The following is a 15,070-nucleotide window of genomic DNA, read 5'->3' as shown; positions in this document are numbered from 1 at the left end:
AGAATTCAGAAGGTAGGGAAAGGCAATGAAGTTTCCCAGGCAAAGTGAACAGTATTCCTCACATGGAAATGGCATTGTATTAAAGGGGGAAAAAAAATTGCTTTTGGCTTGTGCGAAAAGGCTTCCTTTTTACTTTCCAGATGAGGTACTTAACTGATCTATTTTCAGAAATTCCTCTCTACGTTTTTATCCAAATAATACCTGCCTAGCATCTCACTCCATTCAAACATTTCAGCTGTATTTCCACTTACATAGATTTCACTATATCCATGCAAGAAGTTTATCTTTTATTTTAGTACTCTCATCTCTTTTATTGTTATACTTGATCCTGAAGAATAAGTTTAGGCTGAGTTAGCAGCAACGCAGGATGGGATAGAGGGCAAAGAACACTGACAAAATGTATTCCTATGCTTTAAGCTACATTTAGGAACAATCTTGTGCCCAAGGAAAGGTAGAGGTCGCCATGGACTGAGGTTCCAAGAAGAATTTATGATGAGATGGGATCTCACTTGTCACTATATACTGAGACAACCTGATGGAATGGAGAGTAGAGGTTCAGGCCACTTGGTAAACCCATCTTAGGAAGAGTTTGATTCACTTGAGGTTGAAATTTTCCTTATGACCCCTGTCCAACTTCACTGTTGTCTTACAAAACACTATCAGAAGTTATTCTTAAGCAAAACAAAACAAAACAAAACAAAATAAAAAAAAAAGAAGGTGGGGCAGGGAAAGGAAGGTTCTTCCTAGAAAACCCATTTTACATCTGAAGAAAATCACATTCCCACCTGTGCAGGAATATTTATGACTACTCATACTTGGACCTGTACCAGAGGCTGAAAATTTTACTTCAGCACTCTTCATTAATGTATCTTTCATTAGCACTTTTTGTTCATGTATCCTTCATTACCAGACACAGGCTTAACACGGGGTGATAGCATGACACAGATACATCAGTCTTCCTGTCCCTTAATAACGCTACACTGACAGGTTTCCCAGGCAAAATATGGCTTGACACATCCTCTATTATACCAGGGTTTTGTCCAACCTGATTTACTCATTTTATATTGAGTACTCTTAAAATCAGGTTCTTGTATTAGTTAATACCTCAGGAATACAGAGCTCCTTTAACTGGTCTTCAGTAATTTCACTGAGCTGTCGAAATGTCATTGTAAAATCAGCCTTTGTATCTTCCATAAGCTAGTGATAAAAGATACTCCTATCAGTGTTTTTAAAGTATGGCATATCAGTTCAGATGTTTGCCAACAAAATTAGCAAACTTACTTTTAGGAGGAAAGCAATCAAGTAGTTATCATCCTCATTCTCTCCAAGAAGACCTAATTTTGCTTTGAATAGTTCTGTGAAACTGAAAATACTAACACAGTAAGGAAATTGTCACATAACATGATTTATAGTATTGTGACTACAAGATTTGAGTTCTGGAAGTACACACCGGATGTAATATTGCTCACCGTATCCCTCCAGAATCTGGGAAGCTCTGCAAAAACAAAACAAAAAAAAGTTAAATTCTATGCAACTATGGTACTACTGTGAGTACAACCTTACTGTACACTAAACAATTAAAACTTCTGTCTGATATCTCACAAATTGATATTATGAATCAACTGGAATCTGTAGTGGGAAAAAGACTGAAGGGAAACATTTTAACAGGCTTCAAATACATAAAGAGCTGCTGCAAAGGAAAAAATATCATGTCCTTCCTTTTCATATTGAGTAAGAAGCTGTGAGTTTAAACCACACAAAAGAAGATTCATATTAGGAATCTTTACAATAAGATTAAAATACTACCTCGTTACTTCAGGAGGATGTATGGTCTTCATAAGTTAGCGTCTTAAAGAACAAGCTTGATAAACTTATAACAGAAAACTACAGGCAAAGGTCTTACCTTAGGGAAAGGAAAATGGACCACACAACATCTAGGACTGCTTTCCAGTCATATTTTGCTATTATTTATGACCAAGTAAAGCCATTCTCCCCTCCCTCCACCTTCTTCTGGTCAATAATAACTTCAGAATCAATTTCCACTTTGAAAAAAAAGATTTTAAAAGCTAATCCCTTTCTTTCCTATGCATATGGTGATTAGAGGGTCTCCTATCTCACTAGTTCTTTTAAGCATTAAGATATTTTAAGGATTACTTACAGCTGCTTTTGCCTGGGATCCAATAAAGGTTTTAGAGCTTGTAACAGCTTGCTCAGATTAAACAGCCCAACATTTGCCTGGTTTCCTATTTTATACCTCCTTTCATCATCAGATGTGTTTGGAACAAAATCTGTTTCAAACAAAGCATTACTTTTGTGCAACAGCATAATAACAGTAATCAATCAAAATATTGAGGTGCATTCATTTTTATACTTACACTGCAAACTAATAAAAATCCTAAAGATATGAAATATTTAAAATCAGATCACAAGGATACTTATTTACAGTGAATTAACTCAAGATCTATTGAATCTAAGGAATACAGCCTTCACAGACAAATTCCCATATGTCACACATGACATTCTCCCACTTCAAGACACAAAATAAATTCAGGTGTTTAAACAGAAAATGACCATTCTTACACTAAAAACAATGTCTTAGTCAATGCTTTTACTACAAATGGTGCTACTATTTAGTACACAGACTAAGCAAACAACTGTAAAACCAGATTTGGGATTTATAAATATTTTTTGAAAAGTAACATGTGTAAACACTTATTTAATAAATAGGCCACCTAAGCAAGATTTGTTTCAGTTGTAAAAGCAAGCTTTATGTATTCACATAAAAGTTAGAACTTACATGTTCCAGTATGCAAATCCATTATTTGGAAGATAGTAAATATCTACTGTGCAAGTTACAGGTATCCAGAAGTAAAATGTATGCGTATCTACAGCACCAGTCTGAATGGATGCAGCATGAACCCCTTCCTCAGATCAATGCACACAGCATTGCCTGAGTCCTCAGGGGACATTAACAACAAATGGAGCATTAAGGATGACACATCTGTGAGATCTGGTGATTGGTTCAAATCAGAATTTTAACTCTAAAGCATTTCACTTGGTCTAGGGTGTACTGGCTCTGACTGGGATGGAGTTAATTTTCTTCATAACAGCCTGCACAGTGCTGTGTTTTAGACCTGTGGCTAAAACAGTGTTGGTAACATACCAATGTTTTAGCTATTGCTGAGCCGTGCTTGCACAGCATCAAGGCCTTCTCTGTTCTCACTCTGCAACCCCAGCAGCTTAGGCTCGGGGTGGGCAAGAGGCTGAGACAGCTGACCCCAACTGACCAAAGGGATATTCCAAACATCAAAGGATATTCACAACATCATGCTCAGCAATAAAAACTGGGGATAGTTTTCCAAGGCAGTTGTTGCTTGGGGACTGACTGGGCATCACTCTGCTGGTGGGAGGCACTGAGTGATTGCCTTTGCATCACTTGTTGTCCTTCCCCCCACCCCCCCGGCGTTTTTTTTTCCTTTCACCTATATCTTGAACCATGAGCTTTTTTTCATCTTTGCTCTTCTAATTCTCTCCCCAACCCGCAACAGCAGGGAGTGAACGAGTAGCTGGTGGGTCCTTGATTGCTGGCTGGGCTCAACCCACCAGAGAAAGATCTAAAACCAGAAAAGCCCTCTGTTTTCAATACAACATTTATTCACATGAGATTTCCTTAATTTGAGGCTGCAGTCTCATGAAAACAGCAAGATAACCACTGGCTGGTTCTGAAGCTTACTCAGATGCAGCCTCCAAACAATAATCTAATAATATGCATTTATGTACATACTGGACCTGTATCTATCAATCTCAGACTGACTGAGGTCATACTTTCAAAGAAAGTTTGCCATGACTGGGTAAGTTTGATTTGTTTTCTTCCAACATATAATTAGCTGCTGTTACTATAAAGCTAGAGCATGATGCATGCAAAGTTACTGTATATGACTTTTGCTTTTGGCTGCTTAGAGCAATACACAACTTTTATTTTTCTAGATGCTATTCAATTGACAAAGTTCAAATGGAAATATTCTGATGACAATGGGTTTAATAGTAATACTTCATTAACAAGACTTTTAGCACTTGAAATGCAGCCTGTATAGTAGATCATAAAACTGGCCCCCGATATATTTTTTTCCCCTAAAACTCTTCAAACAATACACATACTTGGGATTTTTCTGCTAATAATGTTAGGAGTTTTAATGCACACAGAAACTACATAAAATAATATAGAGAATTAATTTTAAGTAAAAAACTATATTTAAAAACAGGTGCTACACTCACTTGGGTCATAGGAGTCCATAAATCCAAATGGACCATAATCTATTGTTAGGGATAATAAACTGAAGTTATCTGTATTGCACACACCTACAATTAAACAAGGAGAAACAAAAGTTAAAATTCCATCTGAACACTGTAGTGTCTAGAAAATTTGCTGTGAAATAGATCAACTGAATCTACAGAACTTTGGAGCAGTTACCTTTCAGAAATCAGACTCTGGAAAATAAAATTGTCTCTCTTATTCTTGACCTGGCATGCATTTTAAGTATGAAAATAAGAAGCCGTTGCTACATTATCTTGCGTCTGGCTTCTATACCTAGGTGGCACTGTTTCCTTTTCCTTTCAGTGCTACATGGTATCGAAACAGCATCCTACAAATTGGTTATTAGCTGCTTCTTTGCAAGTTGACTGGGTGCTGTATTAGCAAGACAATGCTATTTTATTTTTCACAATATAAATCTGAAACAAAGGTGGACAGCACTCTATCCTATATACTATAAAAGGTCAGGTTTTTATGTAGATGTATCAAATTCAGAGCAATTAAACTTATATATGACATCAATACACAGTCTTTGTACATCAGACTATCATAACAATTCTGGTAATTCTTGCTCCCATGTTCTTGTTTCTGTCCGATACAGTCATGCTTTGAAAGATCAGAAAGTGCTCCTAACTCTGCTAGGACAAAACTTGTACAGTAACGCACAACAGATACTGCTGTAGGCGAAGACATTGGAAGAACTGAAGAACAAAGTGACAAATAAAAGCCATCTTTAAGTATATGGCTCTAAAGAGTCACTCCTGTAAAAGCTAATGCCAACTACTGCAGCTTACCATGTGCAAACCCCACAGACATCCACAGTGCTATCAGATTGGCAGTCTCTGATACGACAGTAGAAAAAAATTCCTAAAATCAAATACATCTTTTACTTCAAGTCCTCTGAATCAAAAATATGGAATACAATAAATAACATAAACATTTGATTCACTTTATAAATATGTCATATATTCTATTTTTCAATGAGTATCTCTGTCAAGACTTTTCATTCACATTCTAAATGATGTGACTGCACAACAACCTTATCCAGCAAGGACTACAGTTAAGTAAGTACATATAGATGCCCTAAAAGAAATTACAAAGTCAAAAAAAGAATCAAAGACACTATATATACTAGTGTACATACTTGTATATACTATATATACTATATTTATATTAGAAAAAGCACAATTCATTACTTCATGACCACTGCTCACTTAAAATCTGAGCAGTAAGAGAAAAAAAATAGGAAAAAATGGAAGCTTCTCAATAAAAATTTCCATAATGAAAAGTGGTGAAGGATGTTCATATTTGACTTTGAGAAAAAAAACTTCAAGAAGCCATTTTTTACTGAAGATAATTAACAAATGTCACGAATAAAATCTGGAAGCTTGCTTCAAATTTCAAAACCTTTTAAAACTTGAAACTCTGAAAAGCTTTGTACAATTTTTGTTTATGTGCTTGTGGAAAATAAAAATAACTTACCAGATATCTATTTGAATCATTCATGGCTATTGATGGAAAATGTTCCTGGATGACAAAGTCTAGCAATCTTCTGTAATATGAGAGGCAGAATTTTTTAAAGAAAACTTTTAGAACTGATCATTCAAAATTCTTGTTTTCAAACAGCTAAATGCTTATCTACAGCTTGCTGCAAACAGGTATTGGAAAACTCAATCTGTTTATTCCAGTGAGTCTTCGGTTAAGCATTTCCAAATGCTTAGACAGAAAACCCAAGGTTCCAGCCATAAGTATGACTGGAGACTGCCACATAGAGTTAAAGTTATTCCCACATGTTAAACTTCCAAAGCACACTAGGATCTGGTTCTGCATGCTGTAATATAATTTTTTTAGGAAAAAAAGTTTGTTTATCCAAAAAAAGGGTATATGATTACAAGGAATAATTCCACATCAGAATTCTCACAAAGACAATCTTACGGCTGAATTCTTATGCAGTAGGGTATTTGCCATAGTAACTGGCCATTCCCAAAACAGTGTTGCATAGCCCTACAAGACAGGCTCAGGAAATTGGGATACATGCATTAGAAATTGCAAAGCTTGACAGATGGGTATCTTTGCAGATCTAAAGCTTTAAAGTAGAGTGGCTGGCATTGAGTACATTTAGGAGGTCCCTGTAGGTCAGAGCCAGCCAGGGCCAGGGGCACAGGCAGCTGTAAGCACCATGGGGTAGGCAGCCTGGGCAAGGGATGGACCTGGGCAGCGGCTGTGCAGCTGCACACACAAACATCAAGATTTTACCTTCTAATCAGGTTTTTGGAGCAAATCACTGAACTCTCCTCAAACTGTGATGATTTTATCAGTGTACCTAGCAACCTGTCCTTCAGAGGGGTGTCCAACCTGTTGCCTCTGAATTTTAGGTGGTTGCTCCAGGACATCCTCTTTCAGGAGGCCCTTCTCTGATGAGGAAGCACAGACAGTCACACTAGCCATGGCCTGCTCTTGGCCACTCTTTCTGAGGCCCCCTCCTAAAACAGGCAGGAAGGAGTCATCTCTTCTGCATGAGTACAAGTGATCTCTACACACTTCTTAAATTCAGTGGGTCACAAATACTTTAACCAAAAAAACCCAAAACAGTTTCATCTTAAAATCAGTTCGTTAATTCAGTCTTATATTTTTACAACAAAAATCTGCTGTGACATTTCAAAAAAAGGGAAAGACAGTGTAGAGTCCCATGGCAAGTTAATTTGAATTATCAGTTACCACAATATACAACTGCTGCTAGGAGCTCTTGCTCATTTTTAAGCACCCCAGAACAATTTCTATTGCAAGTGATTACCAACCACTACATTGCTCCTGAGGAGAAATTACCAACTTTTAAATATTTACAGTAGATCTAAGAATTCGTCATGCTAATTGCTTGAAATAGACATACAAATTAATATTACTAAGAGGCTTAAAAATGTGCAATAATTTCTTACCTAGTAAATTTCTCTGGTTCTGCATATTCCTGGAGAGTATACTTTATCCCACATACTTATGCTAGCGATTTATTTCCTATTTCTGCTAATTTAGCTTCACAGACAACTATGAGAAATGCACAAGCGTATACTCTAAATTCATAAATCTTTCCAAAACAAACAACTCCTCCTGAGAGCTTAGTTACCAGATCTATTTTAGCTATAAAACCTTTTTCATTTTCTAAGATCCAAGCCTTCAAAAACATCTAGGGGGTTTTACACATACGAGGTAAGATCTTTTGCAAGCTTGTAGAAAAATAGCAGGTTATCTTTCTAAATTATGTAGTCTTCCTTTCAAAATAATTTATGTCTAAATTCCAGCTGTACATATGCATTCTAATATATATTTGGTTGTTAAGACAACTAATACAGTTACTATGAAGATTAAATTCAAACCTTTGTAAGTCCAGTTCCTCAGAATGAGCTAAGATTTCTATGGATCCTATACGAAACCAAGATTTGGCAACACGTAGCACTATTGCACCTTAAATAAAGACACAAGTGTTTACATGTAAATAGAGTATCAGCAACATAAAATAATCCCACAGTAAAAGCTGTGATGTGTTGTTTCTGTAGGTACAGAATTTATATATGCATAGTTAAACTGGTATTTTGATCAGTATGCTTCATGTACAACAGATGAATATGTATAATATCACTTTACCACAGATACATTTTAATGATAAAGCTTAATTTGCTTAACTTAGATACACCATACCAGCAAACAAAGACAAAATTCCAGTACTGCTTTAATACTAGAATTACTCCAAAGATGCTAGCAACAAAGGAAGAACCAACATAAATAATTTCTGATTTTTCCCCATGGTGTGCCATCCCATTCTTTCTCAGAGCAGGTGTAGCCACAGTAGTATTCCCACCATCCTAGTATTGCTAGCAGAAAAATGGAAAATTTCCATACTTTTCAGTACCATTTTTGTTATTGCATGTGAAAATAAAAATCATACCCCTACAACACATACGCCACAATCACAGCAGACTTTTTCATAGGGCTTCACTGCTTTAACTAAGATATGTTTGAGACTGATTTTCTCAGGAAAAGTTTTACATCTTAATAAATGAAATTTAGCCTATTTATTACTTTTTATTATACATACATGACATATCAAAATTAGTTTTTGCAATGGAGAATTAAGTTACAGTGCTGCAACATATTATTTTGAAATGTGTTCATTACCTCTCTCTTTCTTAATATTTCCATTGTAAAACTGGTCTCTCCACACATCATCATCACTCACAACTAAGCTGTACCAAACAAGAAATGAGCATTAAAAAGTTATCTCAAGAAAAATAATTTACATTTCAGATCAAGTCATATTTTAGATAACTTTATGTGTTTCATAAAAATAAAGATCTTTTTGCTGGCATAGCTTTGTATTTACAAATGATGTAGACGAACAGTAAGCCGAGGCTTACCAAGCTTCATTAGCAAGATGCATTTATTTTTTATTTATACAAAGTTGTCTAATTTCCATTACTTACACTGTTCTTAGGGAGGGGGTTGCATTCAAAAAAATTACTGCATTAATTTAGAATCTCAGTGACAGATTAGTGTGATGAGAACATAAATAAGTCACAGATTTCCTGAGGACAACAGTGAAATTAGAGGGACAGAGAAATTAGAAACCAAATTGTTGCATCAGATGGAGGCTGCCCTTTATGTGAGCCAAAACTCTGGCCTCAGGAACTCCAGAGATAGATCTGGGACCCTTACCAATCAGGAACACTTCAAATAGTATCAACACACAAAAAAGGCACAATTTTGATGATACAGTATAATTTTCCCTTTTTTCTTCACTGCTACTTGTGCTTGGATTTTTGAAAACAATATCTTTGCTTCATTTGCCTTAAAATTCTGCATGTCCTATAAATGTTCAGGTTCATCCAAATACTGAGATTTGTGAGTGCTTAGAACAACTTTGCTTGCTCTCAAATATTTCACAACTTACATTCGTCTTACAAAATAAAACACGTAATTCCACTGTATTTTCTGTTATATCAGGAAAAATAAAATGGAATCAATCCTCACAAACTATGCAAGGGCATCACATTCCCCTAAGCTTAATGTGTAGGAAGTTTTCTGTCCAAAGCAATCCAGCAAAGTAATGCTTGGTGCTATCTTCTAAAAGAGGTGTTGTCCCCTCAATAGGCACAGAATACTTCTTGTTTGAGAGTCTAGAAGCAGGAAAATTTATCTCATTTTGTATAATTCTTCATCTGTGCTTGCTCATAACTGGAAAACATTCTTCTATTCAAAATAGTTGGGTGGCATGCTATTTGGAATTTAATGCAGCTACTTATAGCTGGTAGCTATTAGGTAGCTGAAGACTGCACAGAAGACAGTACCAAACTTTCCTTTGAGGTACACAGAAAAGAACAAGAGGCAAACCTAGGATTCCATTCATAAAAAATGACCAAAGACAATCACAGAGTTAAAACAACTCTCAGGTGTTAACTTTTGAGAGTACACTAGATTCTGGTTTTACATACTTCAGCATCAAAATTTGAGAAAGAATTTATTGGACCAAAAATGTGGGGTACTCATCCAAACAGAAATATGTACCAAAAAATCATGACAAGGAATGGTTTGTCTGACTTCTTACACAGTGCAGTTGCCTGCAACAGTAACTGTCTTTGAAACTATAGTAGTAGTAGTAGTAGTAGTATTTTTGAAGGTACCTAGTAGCTATCTGAACTGAATGTTCTCTGCGAACTGCAAAGAACAGCCAGCGAATTGTTCCAGAAGGACGGAAAGAGTATCTAGAAATTAATCCGCTCTCATTACTGAAGCTGTACTGATACAAGCAACATTAGGAATTTTTTTTCAAAAAAAGACTTTTGGAAACAATCATATATGATTGGTAAGTCTGTAGGATTAAGTACAAAAAGTGCTAACATAAATGAGACGGAAGAAGAAAATCTTAATTCTTCAAGAAAACCAAACACTTTCAAAAACAAGGAATGAGCCCCAGACACTAACAAAATAGCGTGTGCATCAGAGCACTAGGGGACAGCAGTCAGAATAATAATGCTACTAAATGTCACTGTTTTGAACAGACCTCTGACAGGAGGTTTGTTTATTTTTGACTATGTGACTCTTAGCAGGCTCTCTGCAAAATTCCTGCAGAATACCAGCACTTCTGTTATTACTGACAAAAAAAATCCACGGAGGCATCAACATTTGGTTCGTCACTAACACAAGTTAACGGAGGCACAACACTTAACAGCTGGCCAGACAACTGAGCAGCCGCATAAAGATACCTAAGTTCGCACTCTAAAAACAGTTTTCAAATGGTCCCTGCAGTTGGCAAGTACCATTACTTGAGAGCAGGCAGCAGGTGACTGGACATACACTCAACCACAGGAAATGAAGCACTGAAATTGCTCTTACACCAGAGAAGCTGGAACAGCACTCGCAGACGGACCGGCAGATTATATCCCTCCCTAGCCCTGGCTCTAGCTTAAGGGCTGCATTTTACACTCTCACGTGCTTTGCTTGCTGTTTTGCACAAACATCAAACCCTATGCAAGCAAGGGCTGCTCTGAAACCTATGCATATTGGCTCAGTTTTTTTGACCTAATGCATAACACTGCTAACTGGTAGTCCCAGTATGTGACTAAAATGGTGCTGTATGAAGAAGTGTTCTTTATCTGGCAGTACAGTCATAAACTGTAGCACTCCATTGGGAACACAGCACTTAAAATTAATAGAGCAAACCAACCTGCTGGGTGTTCTGGGGTAAGCTGTAAGTCTTTTCCCCACACTTCTGCCAAGACTTGACAAGACCATGAGTGTATCCCACCAGCCTCAGTACAACAGCTCCCCATTGGGAAGAATATGGATATCAGATGGGTTTTTTCCAAATGAAGTCTTGCAAACAGTCTGTAGAGCTTGTACAGCAGTTAAGAGAGCCAGGCATTTAACCAATTTGCCAGCAGAGAACTAAAGCACACTGTGTACTCAGTAGAATTTGTGCACAGTTAAGGAGTAATTTCATACTGTTTTTGCACTGAAGAATTTGTTGAGACGACAACAAAGAAAGGCTATAACCTTGCCAGATGTTTTCATGCTGATATTCAGACAGATTTAAAGTTTTGCATTAACAGCCAACAGCAAAGGGTCTCAAGGTGAAGATGTCATTTACAAACACTGCACTTCAACAGAGCAAATGTGTTAAAATTAATGCGACAGAGGTTTGCAGACACTTTGCAAATACAGACACCTAGCCACCTGGCAGCTAAGTACAGGCCTTTTCTTCAGAACATTTCCTTTCTTTAAAGCCTGAAATGCTGGAGTACAGACATGAGACCACTTGGAACACAAAATGAACTTGACATTTTTAACACAATCATTTTTCAATTCAGTTTACTTAATTCTGAGAAAATCATCCAAATGAATGAATGTATTAGTCTTCTTTGGTTCAAACATAATTAGTTTTAAATTAGTTTTTTACAAAATCTCCCTCTGCTCAAGGGGTGTTTGCACAAATAAGGAATTGAAAGCAATTACCTACATCCAGTACTACGTCTGACATTAACATCTATTAATCTGACTGACAATTTTTCCTACCAATCTTAAAAATTGCAACTAGGTGACTTTGACAATACAGAAATGGATGCTTTCAACATTTTTCTACTTGGCCTGATTCTAGAAAAATCCATCCAAATGCTTTAGTGTAACAAAAGACTCACTTATAACCGTGTACAATGTATTAATAGACACATTGATTATCCACATATGCTAAAGACATTATTATTTTCAGGGCAGGAATCTTGCTGGTTTTACAAGTCTTTTGGTGAGCAACAAGGGAGAGAACAATTTTATTTTTTTTAAAGAGAAGAACTCTTGATTGCAGTACCATGAAAGTTGGAGAGAGGAGTCAGTGTCAGATATAATCACTCAACCTAACTTCCACTTTTTACTTTCTTTACAAAATGAACCGGATTTCAAATTAAGGTAATTCAGTTAAGACAGTCTTACAAGTGAACAACAGCTGTTCACAGCAAGGCACAGACAGTTCACAATATTGTACTTAAACAAAGTAGTACTTTAAAGCATACCAAAGACAAAAATGAACGGATTAATTGCTGGAGCTCATTATTACTGGAAACTTTTATCCAAAAATCTATGAAACTGGAGGGATATATTTTGTTCTGACTGCACAGAAAGATCTGTCCTCTTAGAAACTAACTGTCCCACTTTATTGATGCTCAGTGAAACTCAGTCACAAAATTACCTGTAAATGAGGATGCTGTAAAAAAGAAAAGGAAAATACCTAGCAACTCTGCTTGTAGGAATTCCAAGATAGTGCATGGCCTCACTACACAAAAATTCTCGCACAGAAGAGCGAAGTACAGCTCTTCCATCACCATTCCTATGGAGATCAGAGAAATAAGGAATAGGTCACAAAATCAAAGCAAATTTTCAAAAGAAAACATTCAGTTTTGGTGTACATAGATTATCTGCAACTGACCTGGAGTATGGGGTCTTTCCTGACCCCTTTAACTGCAGTTCCCACCTCTCACCATACCTGCAAAAATACTATTAGCATTTCTAACAGTACACCTTAGGTTATGCATGAATCAGCTAAATAGAATACAGAGTTGAAATCACTCACTTAAAAAAAGTCACACCTGTTTGTATATACTCCGATCAAGTGGGCTCTTCCATCACCCAGCTGACCTGCCCAGTTACCAAACTGACAAAATGAAAATAAAGTTATTTTTTTCTATCATTTATAGCAGTTATACTTGAAACAGTACAAATTACATGTAGGTTTTCTGTGATCTACACAATATAATGACACATTTGCTTAGGTAGTCATTAAGATATTGATCCCTACAGCTGTATTCCACACACACCAATAATGAATCAGAAAACCACAGAAAAAGAAGAACACTAGTAATCTCAATTTTCTTTCTCTACCTTACAGCTATGATGTACAGCTACAGCCCTGTCTCTTGTATAATGAGCCTTTAAACTGACACAGATAGTAATTATTTTTTATTGGAAATTACAAATCAAATTCTACCATTCTTTCCCATGAATAATTTTACCCATTTAAATGAAACTTAACTCTTGGAAATCATGGTATTGCAGTGGGGCTCTGTCCTTCTTCACTCCTCTGAGCTGATAATACCTGTCATGAATCAGAGCTTGTCACGCTGCAGGGGTGCTAGCAAACTCCGCAGCTAATGGATGTTAAAAAGATAATTTGCTTCTGGCATAAACAGAAGCAGAGAAATAGTTCTCTTTCATCTGTAGCCTCTTATGAAGAACAAATAGGCAATCAAAATGTTCATAAGTGTTCATATACTTACAGGCATTTGCTCATATACTTAAAGGTATTATCAAGGAATAATTCACATGAAAAGACCTACATAATTCCACCTGGAAGAACGAGCGCCATAGTTACCTGATGACCTCCATACCTATGGGCCAATGGAACAGACCCAACTATCACTTTCCCACCACTGACAAACTGAAGAAAATCAGATGTTCCTTTGACAGATATATCAAGATCCAAAATATTTTCAAGAACTTCCTGGATAAAAAAATAATACAGATGGTACTTTAATACGATCCAAATTTTCAGTGGCAATGAATGTATTTTCTCTACAGATTTTGTTATTAAAAGACATCTCACAATATGTTTTAAATGTTCTGTTTGTTTAAAGTATATATTGGTAAGATGCTTTCACAATAAATAGCATATGAATATTAAAACATAATTTAGCACATGTATGAAAAATTTCTACTAATTAGAGAGGAACAAAAAAAGTAATAGCCAACCTTTGAAACAGCTACGAGATGAACTCTAGATTTAAAAGGTGTAGGATAGACAATTGAAAAAACGCAGTTTCTCACATTACGGAGATAATTTTCCTGGATTACATCAACTGGAAAAGCATCTGCAAACATGAAATAGACAAGAAAGCTTTTTCTATAAAACAATCATATTATTCTTAACACCTTTCCTCTTAAAACTAAACAAAATACTTCAGAAAAAATTAAAACCTGACTCTTTATCACAACGTAATTTAAGCCTGTATGAAAAGCAAGCCCATATAAATTCAGGATTTTATTCTGTTTGGGCTTTCTGAAAAGGATTGAATTCCACAGTTAAAAGAAACTGGTAGAGGTAGGGCATGCTAGTTTTAAGATCTAAAACATAAATATTTAAGTGTAGATTCAATTAACTGTGATTTGAACAGTCTCAGGGCAGTTTTATATTGCACTCAATCATATGCAACCCTGAAAGATATTTGCACGAGACAGAAAAGTTCAGCCACCCCCATAGCTGAATGTCATGCAACCAATTAAGTCACTGTGCACCCGTAACTGTGGTCTACAGTCCATATGCAGTGATGATCACCAAGTAACCTAAGAAACCAGCTCAAAGTCTTCTCTGAGTAATGTAAACAGTGAATGAAAGGGTCAGAAGATGCAGTTCTTGCTGAAGCATATGTACTCAAAAGATGTGCTTCATTCTTCCTCCAGACCTGCTCCACACCCTGACTCATGGTAACAGAGGACAAGTCTTGTTTTAAAAAACTGGACTGTGTGTTCTAACATCTTTATGGATTTTTGCTTGCAACAATCTCACGATTCCATGTTAATTATAAAATCCCAGTACCTCCTAGTCACTGTTTTGTAAAACTTTTAAAGTTAGTTAGTATCTCTGGAGACTTGCTGTTAGTAATGGTTCTCAGTACCTCTAATGACAAATCCTGTCATAGCCAGCTGCCACATTATTTATCACTT

General features: G+C 36.3%; 1 protein-coding gene across 1 annotated transcript in view; it reads right to left on the bottom strand.

Moving 5' to 3' along the window:
* Positions 1–14,217, bottom strand: part of LOC104462295 (selenoprotein O-like) — a gene marked incomplete at its 5' end in the record, with an annotated part of 22,803 nt that extends 8,586 nt beyond the window's left edge. The window contains 14 exons of the mRNA XM_010074189.1: positions 1,105–1,197; positions 1,282–1,363; positions 1,451–1,495; positions 2,159–2,288; positions 4,276–4,359; positions 5,107–5,179; positions 5,795–5,864; positions 7,684–7,771; positions 8,483–8,550; positions 12,582–12,680; positions 12,780–12,836; positions 12,940–13,004; positions 13,722–13,850; positions 14,099–14,217. Of these exons, the coding sequence (XP_010072491.1) occupies positions 1,105–1,197; positions 1,282–1,363; positions 1,451–1,495; positions 2,159–2,288; positions 4,276–4,359; positions 5,107–5,179; positions 5,795–5,864; positions 7,684–7,771; positions 8,483–8,550; positions 12,582–12,680; positions 12,780–12,836; positions 12,940–13,004; positions 13,722–13,850; positions 14,099–14,217 (1,202 nt within the window). The remainder of the gene's footprint in view (positions 1–1,104; positions 1,198–1,281; positions 1,364–1,450; positions 1,496–2,158; positions 2,289–4,275; positions 4,360–5,106; positions 5,180–5,794; positions 5,865–7,683; positions 7,772–8,482; positions 8,551–12,581; positions 12,681–12,779; positions 12,837–12,939; positions 13,005–13,721; positions 13,851–14,098) is intronic.
* Positions 14,218–15,070: the final 853 nt, after the last annotated feature.

This window comes from Pterocles gutturalis, unplaced genomic scaffold (assembly GCF_000699245.1).
Source record: "Pterocles gutturalis isolate BGI_N339 unplaced genomic scaffold, ASM69924v1 scaffold10102, whole genome shotgun sequence".
Taxonomy (NCBI): domain Eukaryota; kingdom Metazoa; phylum Chordata; class Aves; order Pterocliformes; family Pteroclidae; genus Pterocles; species Pterocles gutturalis.
This window is presented reverse-complemented; position numbering and strand designations above follow the sequence as displayed.